General features: G+C 34.0%; 2 protein-coding genes across 4 annotated transcripts; both read left to right on the forward strand.

The window, feature by feature from the left end:
- The first annotated feature begins 235 nt into the window (after positions 1–235).
- LOC120207038 (two-component response regulator-like APRR5) lies at positions 236–3,634 on the forward strand. Of its 3 annotated transcripts, none has more exons than XM_039206561.1 (9): positions 237–693; positions 1,165–1,326; positions 1,416–1,546; positions 1,650–1,808; positions 2,003–2,129; positions 2,222–2,489; positions 2,635–3,213; positions 3,244–3,367; positions 3,451–3,632. In XM_039206561.1, exons 1-9 carry the CDS (start codon positions 435–437, stop codon positions 3,580–3,582), a joined length of 1,941 nt encoding a protein of 646 aa, XP_039062492.1. In that variant the 5' UTR covers positions 237–434; the 3' UTR covers positions 3,583–3,632. The 3 variants fall into 3 exon arrangements, with proteins under 3 accessions (XP_039062490.1, XP_039062492.1, XP_039062491.1); XM_039206560.1 differs by having other exon boundaries at positions 262–280; positions 419–693; positions 2,635–3,367; positions 3,451–3,634; XM_039206559.1 differs by having other exon boundaries at positions 236–693; positions 2,635–3,367; positions 3,451–3,634.
- A 4,241-nt stretch (positions 3,635–7,875) lies between these two features.
- On the forward strand, positions 7,876–9,607 carry LOC120207017. The gene is made up of 4 exons (XM_039206543.1): positions 7,876–8,357; positions 9,175–9,261; positions 9,369–9,482; positions 9,566–9,607. The coding sequence occupies exons 1-4, from the start codon at positions 8,031–8,033 to the stop codon at positions 9,605–9,607; spliced, it is 570 nt and encodes a 189-aa protein (XP_039062474.1). The 5' UTR covers positions 7,876–8,030.
- Positions 9,608–14,560: the final 4,953 nt, after the last annotated feature.

The raw sequence follows: 14,560 nt of genomic DNA on the forward strand, positions 1-14,560 counted from the left end.
GCCATGTGTCCAATTTCCGACCAGGAAATCCAACCTCAAGAAAATATCTTCCTAACTATGGGCCCCAGCATAAAAAATATCTAAAATCTAAAGGAAAATCTGAATGGCCCCCCTTGTTCGTCGGCCCTTTAATTTAATCATCATTAAACCACAGCCTCACAAACCCAGAGCACCTGTGAGCCATCAGATATATATTCACGTTTAGCTGACATGGCTGCCTTAGGCCATGCATATCAGACTTTTAGATATTCTTCTTCCCCTGTCCTTCTCATTTGCTCAGGTATTTCCCACCCTTCGATCACGGTTCGTTTTGTCGCCGTCCGATCGATGGCACTCGTTTAGGATATTTTTTTAGCTCAAGTTGTTTAGATTTTTTGCCTTGCTTATCTTGCTTTGCTTTGCTTTGGGCTGGTGTTAGAATTCAGTGGTGAAACATGGGTGGGGTTTTGGTGAGTAGCGAGGAAGTGAAAACGGTGGGCGAGACTGGGAAAGGAAACGGTGAGTCTGGGTTCGAGTTTGAAGCGAATGATGATAAGAGGTTGAAGACGATGAATAGTGGGAATTTTGTTTCTGGGGAAACTGTGAATTGGGGAAGCTTTTTGCCAACAATGGTTTTGAGGGTTTTGTTGGTCGAAGCTGATGACTCCACTAGGCAGATTGTGGCTGCTCTTCTCAGGAAGTGTAATTACAGAGGTTAGCTCTGATGGGTACTTTTTTGTTCTGTTTCTTGAGTTTTTGCTATTGAAAATCATGCCTTTTTCATATGCAGCAATGTGAATTTGATCCATCGTCTTTGTATATCTGATTTGAGCTTGCAGAAAGCTTTTAATGGGTGCTTTAAGCTTTTACAGCCATGGTTTCAGATTACTTAAGCTCAAATAGCTTATATGAATAAACTTATAAACATGCCTTGTTTTGTCCATGAATAAATCGTATAGATTTAGTTAATTGTAGGTGAAATTTCCTTTGGTGTTAGCTATTAAGATCCACGTGCTCAAATTCATTTCATATTGATTCGTGTGACACGAATGTTTTCGACGTGCCATTAGGGCCTTGTTCCATCCTAAAACATGTTGATTTCAGCTCCAACCCTACTTATTGTTTAGAATTAGAATATGTTACATTCGGAACTGAAAACGGCTTTCCTCCCCCTTTTTTGTGCAGTTTCCGCTGTTCCGGATGGCTTGAAGGCGTGGGAGGTTCTGAAAGCGAATCCCCATAACATAGATCTCATCTTGACAGAAGTCGATTTGCCGTCTATATCGGGATTTGCTCTTCTTACACTAATCATGGAGCATGAGATTTGTAAAAGCATCCCTGTTATAAGTATGATATGAAGGATATGCTATAATATTTTCCTAGACATTTTGTACTGTTAAACTAGGATTTTGATGTCTTTGGACATGTTTGTGCAGTGATGTCATCGCAAGATTCGATCAGCACGGTATACAAATGCATGCTGCTAGGGGCTGCTGACTACCTCGTTAAGCCGATAAGGAGAAATGAGCTGAGGAATCTATGGCAGCATGTATGGAGAAGACAATTAGTATGCTTGCTTCTTACACTTCATTTCCCCCTCCATTTTTACGGTTCCTTTGAAGTTTTAATGTGCACTTCACTGATCCTAGTTTTTGTTGTTTTAATTTCAGTCGGTAGCTGGTGGAAGCAGCAACCCCCAGGACGAGAGTGTCGGACAAAAAAAGGTTGAAGCTATGTCTGAAAACAATGCTGCGAGTAACAGTTCCAGCGGTTGCTTGGCTGGTGTCGAAAGGATCAAGGAACAAACTAAGAAAGGAAGTGAAGCTCAGGTCAGTATTCTTCATCTTTCAACTTTATATGGTTATTGTGCCTTTTTAAAACCAGAAAGTAGTTCCGGTAATGTGTGACAGAGCCTTGTAAGTTCGTATATGTATTGACGAGGTCACCCGTGTTTAAAAGGTTTCTCATTCGGTGTTGGCTACACGAAGTTTCTTACGGATTGAATGTTTGATGTTACTTGCAGAGCTCTTGTACAAAGCCAGACATGGAAGCTGAGGGTGCCCACATGGAAAATATGCCGGAATTTTCATGGCAAGAAGCTCAGGCGAATTCCAATCAGAAACTCCTCATGCATGAGAAGAAAAGTGGGGGTAAGACCTAAATTTCGAATTTTATCATCGTCTTCTCAGTTCGGTTTGAAGAGTATCCAACCTTCTCTAAACTTGACCAAATTTGTGAGCAGTTGTTGAACCGGAAAGTCAAAGTGGGGATACTAATATCTTGGACCATGAGGCCAGTGTTGCCCTTGGTGATTCACCAAGAGAAGCTTTTGATTTCATGGGAACACTTTATCGAAATCACAATTCTTCTTCGATAAACAGCGGAAGCAAGTTCGGTTCTTCTACAGACTTGGATCTTTCCCTAAGAAGATGTCATCATAATGCTTTTGACAATCATCTTACTCGAGAAAAGCCTATCCTCTGGCATCCTAATTCATCAGCCTTTACAAGGTTGGTTTTCGTTGCATTTGCCATTTTCGTCTCACGAATTTAGCTCAAAGGCTTTCAAACTAGTAGATGGAATCGAATTTCACTGTTGCATGTGTTATAATCGCTTTTTTTCAGTTGCCAACCATCTCTATGATCTTTAATGCAGGTACTCTAGCAGGCCGTCACGGCCCCCACATTCGACGTTGACGGGTGCCAGTGACCAAAAGAAAGAATCTGGAACTAATTCTGAGAAGATTTTGTCCAATACCGAATATAACACCGATACTCCTGGTCCTACACTAACTTCTCACAGAAACATGAACCGTTCAACTACGGGAACTACTGATAAGTTGAAGCAAACGGAAGTTGCAGAATCATGCACGCAACGGGTCCCAGTACCATTGAAGCGTGCAAGATTGAATAACACGTGCGACGGCTATAATTCCATAATTCCTCCAGTACTTTGTGCACAGACAAGTTCATCCCTAGTTCCAAGTCCAAGCTCAGCCAACCAACAAGATCCTGCCTGTCTTGGGAATCCATTTCGTCATCCCAGTTTCGAAACGAACCAGTCAACCAACCAACCTTCGGAGAAGCCGGACCAAAGGTTGGAATCAGCCAAGGATAGAGAACACGTTTCCCCTATCGCGGACCAGAGTGCAAGTGCAGCCGGCAGTTTCTGTAATGGCTCCTTAAATCAACTTGATAGTATTGCATACGGAAGCAATCCCGCAAGTAATGGCAATCTGGAGCAGATTGCCGTTGTCCAAGCTTCTACGGAGAGCAAGAACGATGACGGGTTTCCCAATCCGGTTGGAAATTTACATCGTCTCCTCCAACGAGAGGCTGCTCTAAACAAGTTCCGTTTGAAGCGGAAAGATAGATGCTTTGAAAAAAAGGTACAGAATTATCATAAGTTGCCATCTTATGTTGCATGGCATGAAAGTAGTAGCATCTTAGAAACAGCAAATTTTTTTTACAGGTCCGATACGAGAGCCGGAAGAAACTCGCAGAGCAGCGTCCAAGGGTTAAAGGCCAGTTCGTCCGTCAACCGCAGACCAATCAGTCACATACGCAAGCCGGTTCTCGTCATGGCAATTCATCCGATGGTTAAGTTACGACTTTGTATTATACTAAGATCAGAACATGAAATCGACTTTACTTTGGATCTTTAGTGTAACATAATATTTTTGGGCAAAAAACACTTCCAAGTCACTCAATTATTAGTTTAGTTACAAACGAGTCACTTTTTTTCCTGAAAGTTATAATTTACTCACTCAATTAAAAAAGTATTATAATCAAGTCACTATTTTTGAACATGTTTTGGATAACTCGACTCACAAATTTCAACCCTCTCATGGTAAGGGCTTGAAAAGACTCAAATCAATAGTTATGGGGTCAGGCAGCTTTCTATTTGGTTGAATTTAAGGGCTCAACAAGACGTGAAAAAAGTTGAACCTTTTTAAAGAAAAAGAAAAACCTTTTATTTTTCTCTAAGTTCAAACGTCTAAGAAAGCCCACCCAGACTGTAATATTATTTAAGAAATATTCTAATTAAGGGGTCCCATATTAGTAATTTAATTTATTAAATCAGTATGAGCTAAATGATTTCGATGATAAAATACTTATTGTTATTATTTAAGATATCGAATTTGAGTATTGAAAATACCAGAGGAATATACGTATGATTATGCCGAATAGGAAAGCTTTAGAATATAAAAGAAAATATATATTTCGGTGTTGTTTGTTTTTACAGAGGTAAAATGTCTGCAGTATGAGGACTACATTTGCAGGCATCTGCAGCAGAAGAGGTGGACCAAAAGTCTGCAGTCTGCAAGAAGAAGACTGTTTATTTTTTAACGTCTGCAGACTGCTAAAATAAACTGAAATATAAAATAAAATGATTTTTTAAACTTAAAAGAGTTTTGTAATACTGAAATTTAAATAATTTTAGTTGTATAATACTGAAATTTAAATAATCCATACAACTACAATAATAAATTTTTTAAAATAAATCAATCCATATTTTGCATTAATTGCTCAACAATTTCATCTCGTAACTGAGTCAATCGGGTTTTTTTAGGCGATGGTTTTTGTTTTTAATGTTCTTTGAAGGGGTTGAAAGAGTTTTGAAGACACAAGGTCACGTCTACGTCAAGAAGAGGAAGCGTAGACGTTTTCAGAACTACTGTCTTCTAAAAAACAAACGGTCTGCGAAGTCCAATATCTATGTGTGGTCTACACAAAACAAATATAAGAGCTTTGAATACTTTTTAAAAAAAAAAACAAACCGCACCTTACCCTCTCAATGATCATTGTTTGTATATACTAAGACATATCTTTATTGTAAATAAAGTACAAAACTTGTGATTCAAGCTAGTTGCATGGTACTTTGAAATTGCATATTCATGATTTCATAGGATGGAGCTCTATAGCTTGATTGGGACCCATGATTTGGGATTTTTATGAAATAGAGGGACTAATTTTAAAATTAGACAAACACATTTAATTGTTGTCTTGTTTTCGAGATAATGTCCTTAAAGTATGACTCTCATTTTAAATTGGTCTCTAAACTTTTAAATATCTCAAATTTTATTCCTAAACTATAACTATCACTTTAAATTAGACCTCAAACTTTTGAACATTTTGATTTCATCCCTAAATTATATCTCTCTTTCTAAATTGATCCCAAAATTTTTGAACATTATAATTTCATCCAAATTCATTCAAATATATAATTGGTTTCAACTATAGTTTAACCTAAATTTTGTTTTTTTTTTCTTCAAATATATGATCATATAACTTGGTATAACGATTTCATTAACAATGGATGTGATTAGTATATACACATAGTTTGGGATGAAATTGGAATGTTCAAAAAGTTTGGAGACTAATTTAGAAAGCGGGTCATAGTATGGGGATAAAATTGAAATGTTCAAAAGTTTGAGGACTAATTTAAAATGATAGTCATAGTTTAGGATACATTTAGAACATTTAAAAATTTAATGACCTATTTAAAATGAAGGTCCTACTTTAAAGACATACGGTGCAATTAACTCTACTATTCTTCTGGTTCTCTCTTTATTATACACTGTCTAAACTATATCTTATATTGACTTTTGGTGTCTAGAGATTTTTTTTTTGTTAAAAATAGGTGTCTAATGTTTTCTCTATATATTTTTAGGTACATGCCGTTAAAAAGACCGTTAAGTGACACATGTCACATTTACATTTTTTTATTCTCTTAAAAGTAAAATATTTAAAAAAAAATCTAAACGTGACATGTGTCACTTAACGATTTTCTTTAACAGAGAGCTTCTAAAAATGCAACAGAAAAAATATTAAGTACTTAATTTTAATGAAAAATTCTTTAGACACCACAAATCAACTTGAGAAATAATTTACGCACCTAAATATTGTATTAAACCTTCTTTATTTAAGACCATCGGCTACCATGTTTCTCAACCCCTGCAAGAAAACCAGCTTCCTCGTCTCTCTTGTCTTTCGCAAATGTCTCAAATTCTCTCTAAATACCCCAAACACTGCGCCGAAAAGCAAGCTTTAACCATCCACGAGAAACTATTCTTCTCCATCTCTTCGTTTTTCACCATCCTTTTAGCCTTCATCTTCCTCGTTTGGCTCACTCTCCATGCTTCCAAACCACACTTCTCCCTCCCTCGGCTCGACATCTACCAACTCAACCTCACTCGCCCTTCTCTCCTCATCTCGTCCATCCCTTATGAATCTTTACGGGTTTCGGTTAATCCCTGTTCCAAAAAATAAACAAATATTTTTTAAATTAATACAATACCTAAAACTTATAAGATATATCAGATTATTTCAAATTGGTCTCAATCTATGATATGAAAGTTTCAAACGTTAATATTCATCTAACACTCAATGTATATGTACAATCTTAACCATTTTCAATCTCAACAAATCAATATATATTAAATGATAAAAGATCTAAACTTCAATTTTAGTTCCTTTGAGATGCAACAGTAACAACACATAGTCTCACAAATATTTTTGATGGTCCCCACGATTATTTTTGTAAAATATCGGGGATCCCTACAATTATTTTTTGGGGATCCTCACGGTTATTCACACGGGTACAGTTCAGTTATCCTTACGGTTTAGATATAGCAATCTCTGTCCCCATCCCCATTTGAGCTTCAGGGATAAACTTCCCTCATACCCATCCACATGGGTAAAGATTTTGGTTATTCCCTATCCCGTCAATTCGGATTCCCACAATTTTCGATTTTTTCCCACCCGATTGCAACCCAACGTATAAGAAATGATTGATTTTTTTTGTCTAATACCTTATTGTGTAGTACGCTGATGAATCTCGATTATATTTAGGGTAAGATTTATGTGATTTGCTAGAGTTTTTTTTAATGACAGAAAGTCGCTAGTTTTATTAAAAGCATAAAATATCTAGAATTACAATGAAGATTTACAAGTATATCTGTAAGCGTAAACTATATTATAATTATGATATTTTTCTATAGCTATTGATATAAAAACTAGTCACCTAGATCACACAACGACCAAAGAAATAAAAGGTTAAAAAAATCTAACCAAAATACTCGAATAAAATAAAGATACGAACAAATCTGGTTGTATCGACAAACGGACCACAAAAGAGGATGAAGCTATTGAAAGACCATCGACAAATCGCAAATCAAAGCTAAGCGACGTGAGAAAACTATCCACGAACACAAAATGCGTATCCAAATATATTCAAGGGTCCAATGCAAGGAAAATATCATGATAACAAATAAGCGTCATCTTATTCAGTCATGACAATGTCAAATTCATCCCTGAAAAAAATGATAAACGAAAACAACTAAAAAATCAAAAACTGACAAAAAACAGAGATAAATGTGCCACAAAGACAGAGATAAATGTACTATAAAAACATAATTTTTTATAAAAAAAATAAAAAAAGAGAAATACAACCAACGATCGGTAACTAGTATCAAAACTGATACCGACGATCGATAACCAATATCAAAATTAATACCGCTGTCGGTTAACAAAAAAATATAGATTTGATCTATAGAAAATAACACAAATTACAAAGAAAAGAAGAGAAAGGGGGGAGGGAGATAGAGCTTGTGATTTACTAGAATTAAATATACTAAAAATGGTTTTTAAAAAAATGAAAGTTTTGATATTAAAACGGATCAAAATTGATAGTTTAGATGTTAAACTCGTATTTTACCCTTTTTAATTTCAGCAGATAGAATTAGATTTTTTATTGGAAAGTACAGGGGTGGGAGATAGAATTAGACCTTTTAATTTCAGTAGATACTAAGATCTGTACAGTTTCAAAAGCCCAATGAATTTTAATCAGATTTTCCCGTTTAGATTCACAGGAAAATCGAAGCTCAAACCCAAATCAATGTCGGCCTCCATTGTTCACGAAGCTATTTTAAATTTTGGGGGGAATCCGAAATCAGCTGTTATCTTTCAAATTATATGCTCAAGAAAGAAAGAGATTCAGAATCGTTTCACAAAGGGTTTTGATCGACACTGAAACAGCACAAGGATTTAATGCCGAAGCGAAGAAAATCAAGCAAAAGGGTAGCACCGAAGGCGGAGGAGGCGGTGACCGTACTTTCATCGGAGAAGAAAGATACGCCCATAAAGAAACCGACGCACGCAAAGAAAGGGGAGAACAAGGACGATCCGCTGGATGAGAGTCCTTTGAGATCTATTTTTTGTTTGAAAAAGATCGTCGATATGAAGCGCATTGAGGAGACTGAAGATTGCTTTATTCTTGATTTTAACCATTCCAATCCCGTTGACGTTGCCAAGCTCTCCGCCGCCAACGACGGCGATGTTGATGAAGAACTCTCCGTGGTCGCCGAGCGTGGCCAGGTTTTTGTTATTTAAACTCTATTTTTTTGCTAATATGTTTGCTTTGGAAATTCACTCTTTTGAAGGAATTAAAAAGTAAAACTTGCTTGGAACTGGACGAAAGGCTTCAGAATTAGCTTAGTTTAGCTCTCTGGGCATTGTTATTTTCCCGGAAAATTGACACTGAAGGATTATTCAATGATTATTCAATGATCATTCAAACAATTGTAAAGACAATGAATTGAACAAAAACTTCAATGTTAGCTTAATTTAGTTCTCTGGGTATTATTATTTTCCCGGAAAATTGACACTGAAGGATTATTCAATGATCATTCAAATAATTGTAAAGACAATGAATTGAACAAAAACTTCAATGTTAGCTTAATTTAGTTCTCTGGGTATTATTATTTTCCCGGAAAATTGACACTGAAGGATTATTCAATGATCATTCAACTCATTGTCAAGGCAATGAATTGAACAAAAACTTCATTGTTACTTTAATTTAGTTCTCTGGGTATTGTTAGTTTCCCGGAAAATTGGCACTGAAGGATTGTTCAATGATCATTCAAACAATTGTAAAGACAATGAATTGAACAAAAACTTCAATGTTAATTTGATTTAGTTATCTGGGTATTTTTATTTTCAATTGACACTGAGGATTATTCAATTCATTGTAAAGACAATGAATTGAACAAAAACTTCGAATTTAGTTTAATTTAGTTCTCTGGGCAGTATTATCTTCCTGGAAAATTGACTCCTTTTAAACTTCTTATGTTCCAAAAAGCAATGATCTTTAGTGTTTTTTGTTATTCTAATTCTGTTCTTGATGTTGCTTTAGGTGGCTTGCAGAGATTATCCACATTCAAGGCATCTTTGCCTGCAATTTCCATTCCGTACTACACCTCATGACAGACACTGTGATCTGGTATGGGAAGAGATATTCTTTTACTTTAATGGCGGATTAGCTTCTGTGATCATTGGGATTTCTGATTAGAAGGAAATTGTAATGAATTCGGTTTGGATTTGATGCAGTGCTACTGTTATGTTTGCGATTCGGCTGCCCCTTGTGAGTGTTGGACGACACATTGCCATGCGACTGAGCATCTGGCGGAGTGGCAATCTCAAAGGCTTGTGATGATTCGGAAGGTTCGGCCCAGAACGCTGTGAGTAAACTCTCTGGAAAATCCAATCTGAAACTCTTGCTTAGAGTTGGGTTTCTGCCTCTGTAGTCCGGAATGACTGCCCTTAAAACAGGGGTTTTGCCTGTTTAGACCGGTGTCTTTGTGGTAATGGTTAGAAATAAGTAAAATTCGATTTGATGTGATTCGATTTCGTTACAAAAAAACAATTCATTTGAGTCGATTCAGTTTTATTCGGATTTCAATTTCAAGTCGAGTTCGAATAACAGGAAAAATTAAAATTAAAATGATGTTGTTTTGATCTTTAATTGAGTCATTTTGATCGAGTCAAGTTAGAAAGCTTTGAATTAGTCGAGTTAATGAATTATATTTTATTAATTTTAGGGTAAACTATGTGTTTGTACATAAATTATCAGTTTTTGTCCGTTTAGTGCTTAAACTTTCAATTTTTTAAAAACCATATTTAATATTTAGTTTTTTTTTCATTTCAGTATCCTACTGGTAAAAGGTTCTTTTATTAATACATAAACTTTTATTTTTTTTAAATTTAACGTTAAATTTTGAATTGGATATTAAAATAAAACAAAAACTAAAGTTTTTAACAGTGAGATATTAAAATGAAACAAAAACTAAACTTATGGTATGATTTTGAAAAAAATTGAAAATTTAGATTTTTAAAACGGATCAAACTTGATAGTTTAGGTACTAAACGAATAATTTACCCTTAATTTTATTTAAAAACTGAAACATTTAAAAGTTTAAGGACCAATTTAAAATGAATGTCCTATTTTGAAGACACGATGCAATTAACTATGTTTTTTTCCTTTAGGTTCTCTCCCGGGTAAATAACGCATTTATTACTTAAACTATCGTTTTGATCGTTTTAGTACCTAAACTATTAATTTTAGTTTGTTTTAGTACCTAAACTTTCAAAAAATTTAAAACTATACCTAAAGTTTAGTTTTTATTTAATTTTAATATCTCATCGTTAAAACCTTAATACATTTAGTACTTAAACTATTAGTTTTTGTTCATTTTAGTATCTAAACTTTCAATTGTTTTTTTAAAATTTAACGTTAAAATTTGAACATGAGTATTAAAATGAAACAAAATTTGAAATATAGGTATGATTTTAAAAAAATTAAAAGTTTAGGTACTAAAATGAATTAAAACTGATAATATAAGTACTAAATGTGTGATTTACCTTTCAAGTTAAATTGATATTTCAAATCAAATCAAATTTTGATATCCGTATTTTGGTATTCACTTGTTCCTCGAATACCAAGCAAACAAACAAAATAAGAATTGACTAAAATAATAATTAAAATTGGGGTTAATTACAGTGATGATCACTTATGTTTGTGTTTTATCTGCTTTTGGTCACTGATCTAAAAACACATAAGATATGATCACTTTCATTTGTCACTTTCATTTTTATTTAATTAAGATATGATCACTCCAAATTAATTGGCGTTAACAACAGTTAAATATTTTGATATAATCACACATTTGGTTCCTGTTATTTACATATTCTTCTAATTTAGTCATACTTTTAATAAATTAAAATAAGTTTAATCCTCCAATCAAATGATGCCACATGTAATGCCATGTGACCATGTTAAATATTTTAGTATAATCACACATTTGGTCTCTGATTTTTTACATATTCTCTCAATGCATCCATATTTTAATAAATTAAAATAATTTTAATCATTCAATCGAATAAAATATATTTAATAATTTAAATATATATTTTGCTGTTAAAATATTTTGAAGTGAAGGTAAGAATAAATTATATTTAATAATTTAAAGTAATAATAAAATATATTTAGAAAATTAAGATAAAATATATACTTTAAAAAGTTAAAATAATAGTAAAATATATTTCTTAAAAAGTTTAAATTAAGTTCAAATATATTTTATTTAATTAGAGGATTACATTTATTTTAATTTATTAAAAATAGGACTAAAATGAGAGAATATATAAATAATAGAGACTAAATGTTTGATTATACCAACTATCACGTCACATATTATGTTAATTGTTAAGCGCAGTTAACCCGTGATGACCACATCTTGATTAAATAAAAACGAAAGCGACTATATCTCATGTTTATTTTTTGAAATCAGTGACCAAAAGTGGATAAAATTACTAACCACACAGTCATCCCACCCCTGATTCTCTCTAGCCAATCTACACAACCGCACGATCCAGTCCCAGCATAATTTCTCTAAAAATGTGGTCCGATAAGGATTTGTTTGACACAAATTACGACCCCATTCGACACTTTCCAACCCTTAATAAGCTACCCATACTTCACTTGAGCAATGACCAATGACCTACTTAATTGACGCATAACCCACCTCCTGGTGCATATCACCGACCTGCACTCGTGCTATGCAATGCTAGTTAGGGGCCGATAAAGCATAGTTCTAAAGCAATAATTGGAAACATTCAACACAATCGACCTGAACTAGAGCGAAAGCATCCACACTCTTGAATCGAATCCAACCGATCAGGATCCTCGAAAAGATTCAGCAGCAGCCCAGGAAAAGTTGAGACATGAACCGCCTTCAAATAACATACCAGAAAAGCAAAAATTTTCAGCTTGATGAATTTGGTTTCCTTCCACTTTCTAGGCAAGCAAACAAATAAAATAAGAAGAATCGACTAAAAAATCATCCAATTATTGGTTTTAAACAGCATTTTAAGTGAAGGAAACCTAACATCAAAATAAATGAAAAGCTTGATCGTAAGAAATAATAATGTGAAGCAACTCTCAAATACTATTTCGATCAATAGAAATACTCCTCCATCGACACATATTCCCAGTCCGAAGATTCGTCGGAAAGTCGATCCCAGTCGCTGGTAATCCCAGAAGAGTTTAGAGATGACTGGTCTGATATCGAGCGATCATTTAATTCAGCTGTCAATTTATCATTATCAGGCTCGGAACTCCCAAAAGAGTCTGTGATGCCTTGCAGGAAATCCTCAATGCTCAACTGTTCTTCGAATTTCTTGGATAACAAGTCTTGGGAAGATTGGTCTGATATTGAGCTATCATTTAATCCAGTTGCCGATTCATAAACATCATCTAGCTCGGAACTCGAGTCTCCTTCGGCATCTATTGTACCAACAGGATTCTGGTTACAAACAGCAAAAAATTTGAAACTCGATTTTTCATCCTTGTCCAATGCATCTTCTGGCTTTTGACTCGAAATCTCAATAGCTTCTACTTGCATACATCCCATATTTATACCCTGCAAAAAAAAGAACACTTAAACTCTGCAATTAACAGAAAGTACAATAGCAAAAAAACAAAATTTAACATCTACGATAATCATACCTGACGAAGCTCGTCGAACAATTCTTGTTCAAAATTCATCGACGTGCAGATATCGATATTATTGCGTACTTTTTCAAGTGATCTGAGATCTTGTTTACTCAATTCGCATGTCCCATTAGAGCAATAACACAAAATCAATCTCGACAGGTTATACATTCCATCTATTAGGGTGCTGATACTGCGATTTTGACGATCTTTGCAATTCGAATCGTTAATTGTTTCGGATTTCTTTACAAGCTGATGCACAGAATGAGGCTCAAAACTCTCTAAAAATCTATCCCTTGCAATGAACGAATCAAGAGAGTCGAGTGCCTTCTTGACCTCATCTGGACTAACATCAGCAAAACTAATTCCGGATTTCGGCCTGAACATATTTTTGGGAGCGTCATCCAATACTAAACTCGCAAGAGGTACATGAAAATCGGTTTTATCATGTGTCTTCGATCTTTTTAGTGAAAAAGGTCCTGCAATTCGAGATAAAACGATACAACAATTCACTTAGAGAAAATGTCCAGCATTCATATGAATCTGGTAGTAAAAAGCAATGAAATTACCGGTGTGAATAGAGGATGAAGGTAAACTCCGATCCTCATCGAGCTGAACTAAATTGGTTCTCTCCGGTTCCCACAAGCCGCCATTACAATATGGAGCCACATATTTCAGGCCGGATGAACTCTCATTGAAATTTGGCAGATGAAGGCGAGAGGAAATTGAGTCCAAGTCCAAGTTCATCCCAGAGGATTGATAATGTCGTTCGACTGCTTCGAACCAGTTTAAAGATTCAACGGAATCAACAGGTGGATTCGCCGGCGGAGCTAAAAACGATAACTTTGAAAACTCTACACCGGAAAAATTCCCACCGTTAAACTCGAATCCCATAATCTTGGCTTATCTGAAAACATAAACCGAAATCCGAAAATCCAAACAAAAAAGTTCAGTCTTGAAAGAACATAATGAAGTCCAAAAAATCCATTGCAATCATCTGGCATTATTGATCTTATCGACCGACACGAAAAACAAACAGCGAAAACCCACTTTTAAGAATCAAGAATCGAACAACCTCACCAATTCAACATCATCATAGTCAAAAAGCAAAATATAAATCTTAAAAGAATCAAAATTTACATAAATATAACAGAAACAAACCTTGAATGAGTGAAAGCTCTAAAACTTTCTCCGAGTAAAAGCTTCAAATATAAAGAAGATTGCAGGTGTTCGTTTAATCGCAGAACTATAAATTTAATAGTGAAGTTTGTATTAGTTACTAATGATAATCTTGTTTTCAAGATTAAAAAAAAGGAAATAATAATTAATATCTGATCGTATCATCTATTGATTTAAGATTTATTAATCGTTTTATCAAAATATATTTAAAAGAAGTTATGATATCATAATCTTTAAAAAAATATAGATTTAAGATTTGTTAATATTTTAAATTAATATTTGATCAAATCTATTCAAAAGATTTGCTAGTCTTTTAAAATATATATAATATTTTAAAAGAAGTTATATTTTTTAATTAATAATAAAAATATCAGTAAAAATGAAAAAAATTTAAATATTCATGAAAAATATATTTAATTAAATTTATAGTTAAAATTTAATCAATCAAAAGTTTATTAGCTATTATTATTCAGAAACCAATTGAGAGTTTTTTTAGAATGGAATTAGTCTTTTTCTAATTAAATATAATTTTAAAATATATAATAGTATTTTAAAAATTATTACCCATAAAAAA

Source organism: Hibiscus syriacus, unplaced genomic scaffold (genome assembly GCF_006381635.1).
Source record: "Hibiscus syriacus cultivar Baekdansim isolate YM2019G1 unplaced genomic scaffold, ASM638163v2 tig00014304_pilon, whole genome shotgun sequence".
Taxonomy (NCBI): domain Eukaryota; kingdom Viridiplantae; phylum Streptophyta; class Magnoliopsida; order Malvales; family Malvaceae; genus Hibiscus; species Hibiscus syriacus.

What these genes read in the sequence shown, in the direction of transcription:
- LOC120207038 (XM_039206559.1), top strand. Translation starts at nt 435, where the DNA reads ATGGGTGGGGTTTTGGTGAGTAGCGAGGAAGTGAAAACGGTGGGCGAG. An exon ending in AATTCATCAGCCTTTACAAG is followed by an intron (nt 2,490 to 2,634) that starts GTTGGTTTTCGT and finishes TCTTTAATGCAG; the next exon opens with GTACTCTAGCAGGCCGTCAC. An exon ending in ATAGATGCTTTGAAAAAAAG is followed by an intron (nt 3,368 to 3,450) that starts GTACAGAATTAT and finishes TTTTTTTTACAG; the next exon opens with GTCCGATACGAGAGCCGGAA.
- LOC120207017 (XM_039206543.1), top strand. Translation starts at nt 8,031, where the DNA reads ATGCCGAAGCGAAGAAAATCAAGCAAAAGGGTAGCACCGAAGGCGGAG. An exon ending in ATGACAGACACTGTGATCTG is followed by an intron (nt 9,262 to 9,368) that starts GTATGGGAAGAG and finishes GATTTGATGCAG; the next exon opens with TGCTACTGTTATGTTTGCGA. An exon ending in GGCTTGTGATGATTCGGAAG is followed by an intron (nt 9,483 to 9,565) that starts GTTCGGCCCAGA and finishes CTGCCTCTGTAG; the next exon opens with TCCGGAATGACTGCCCTTAA.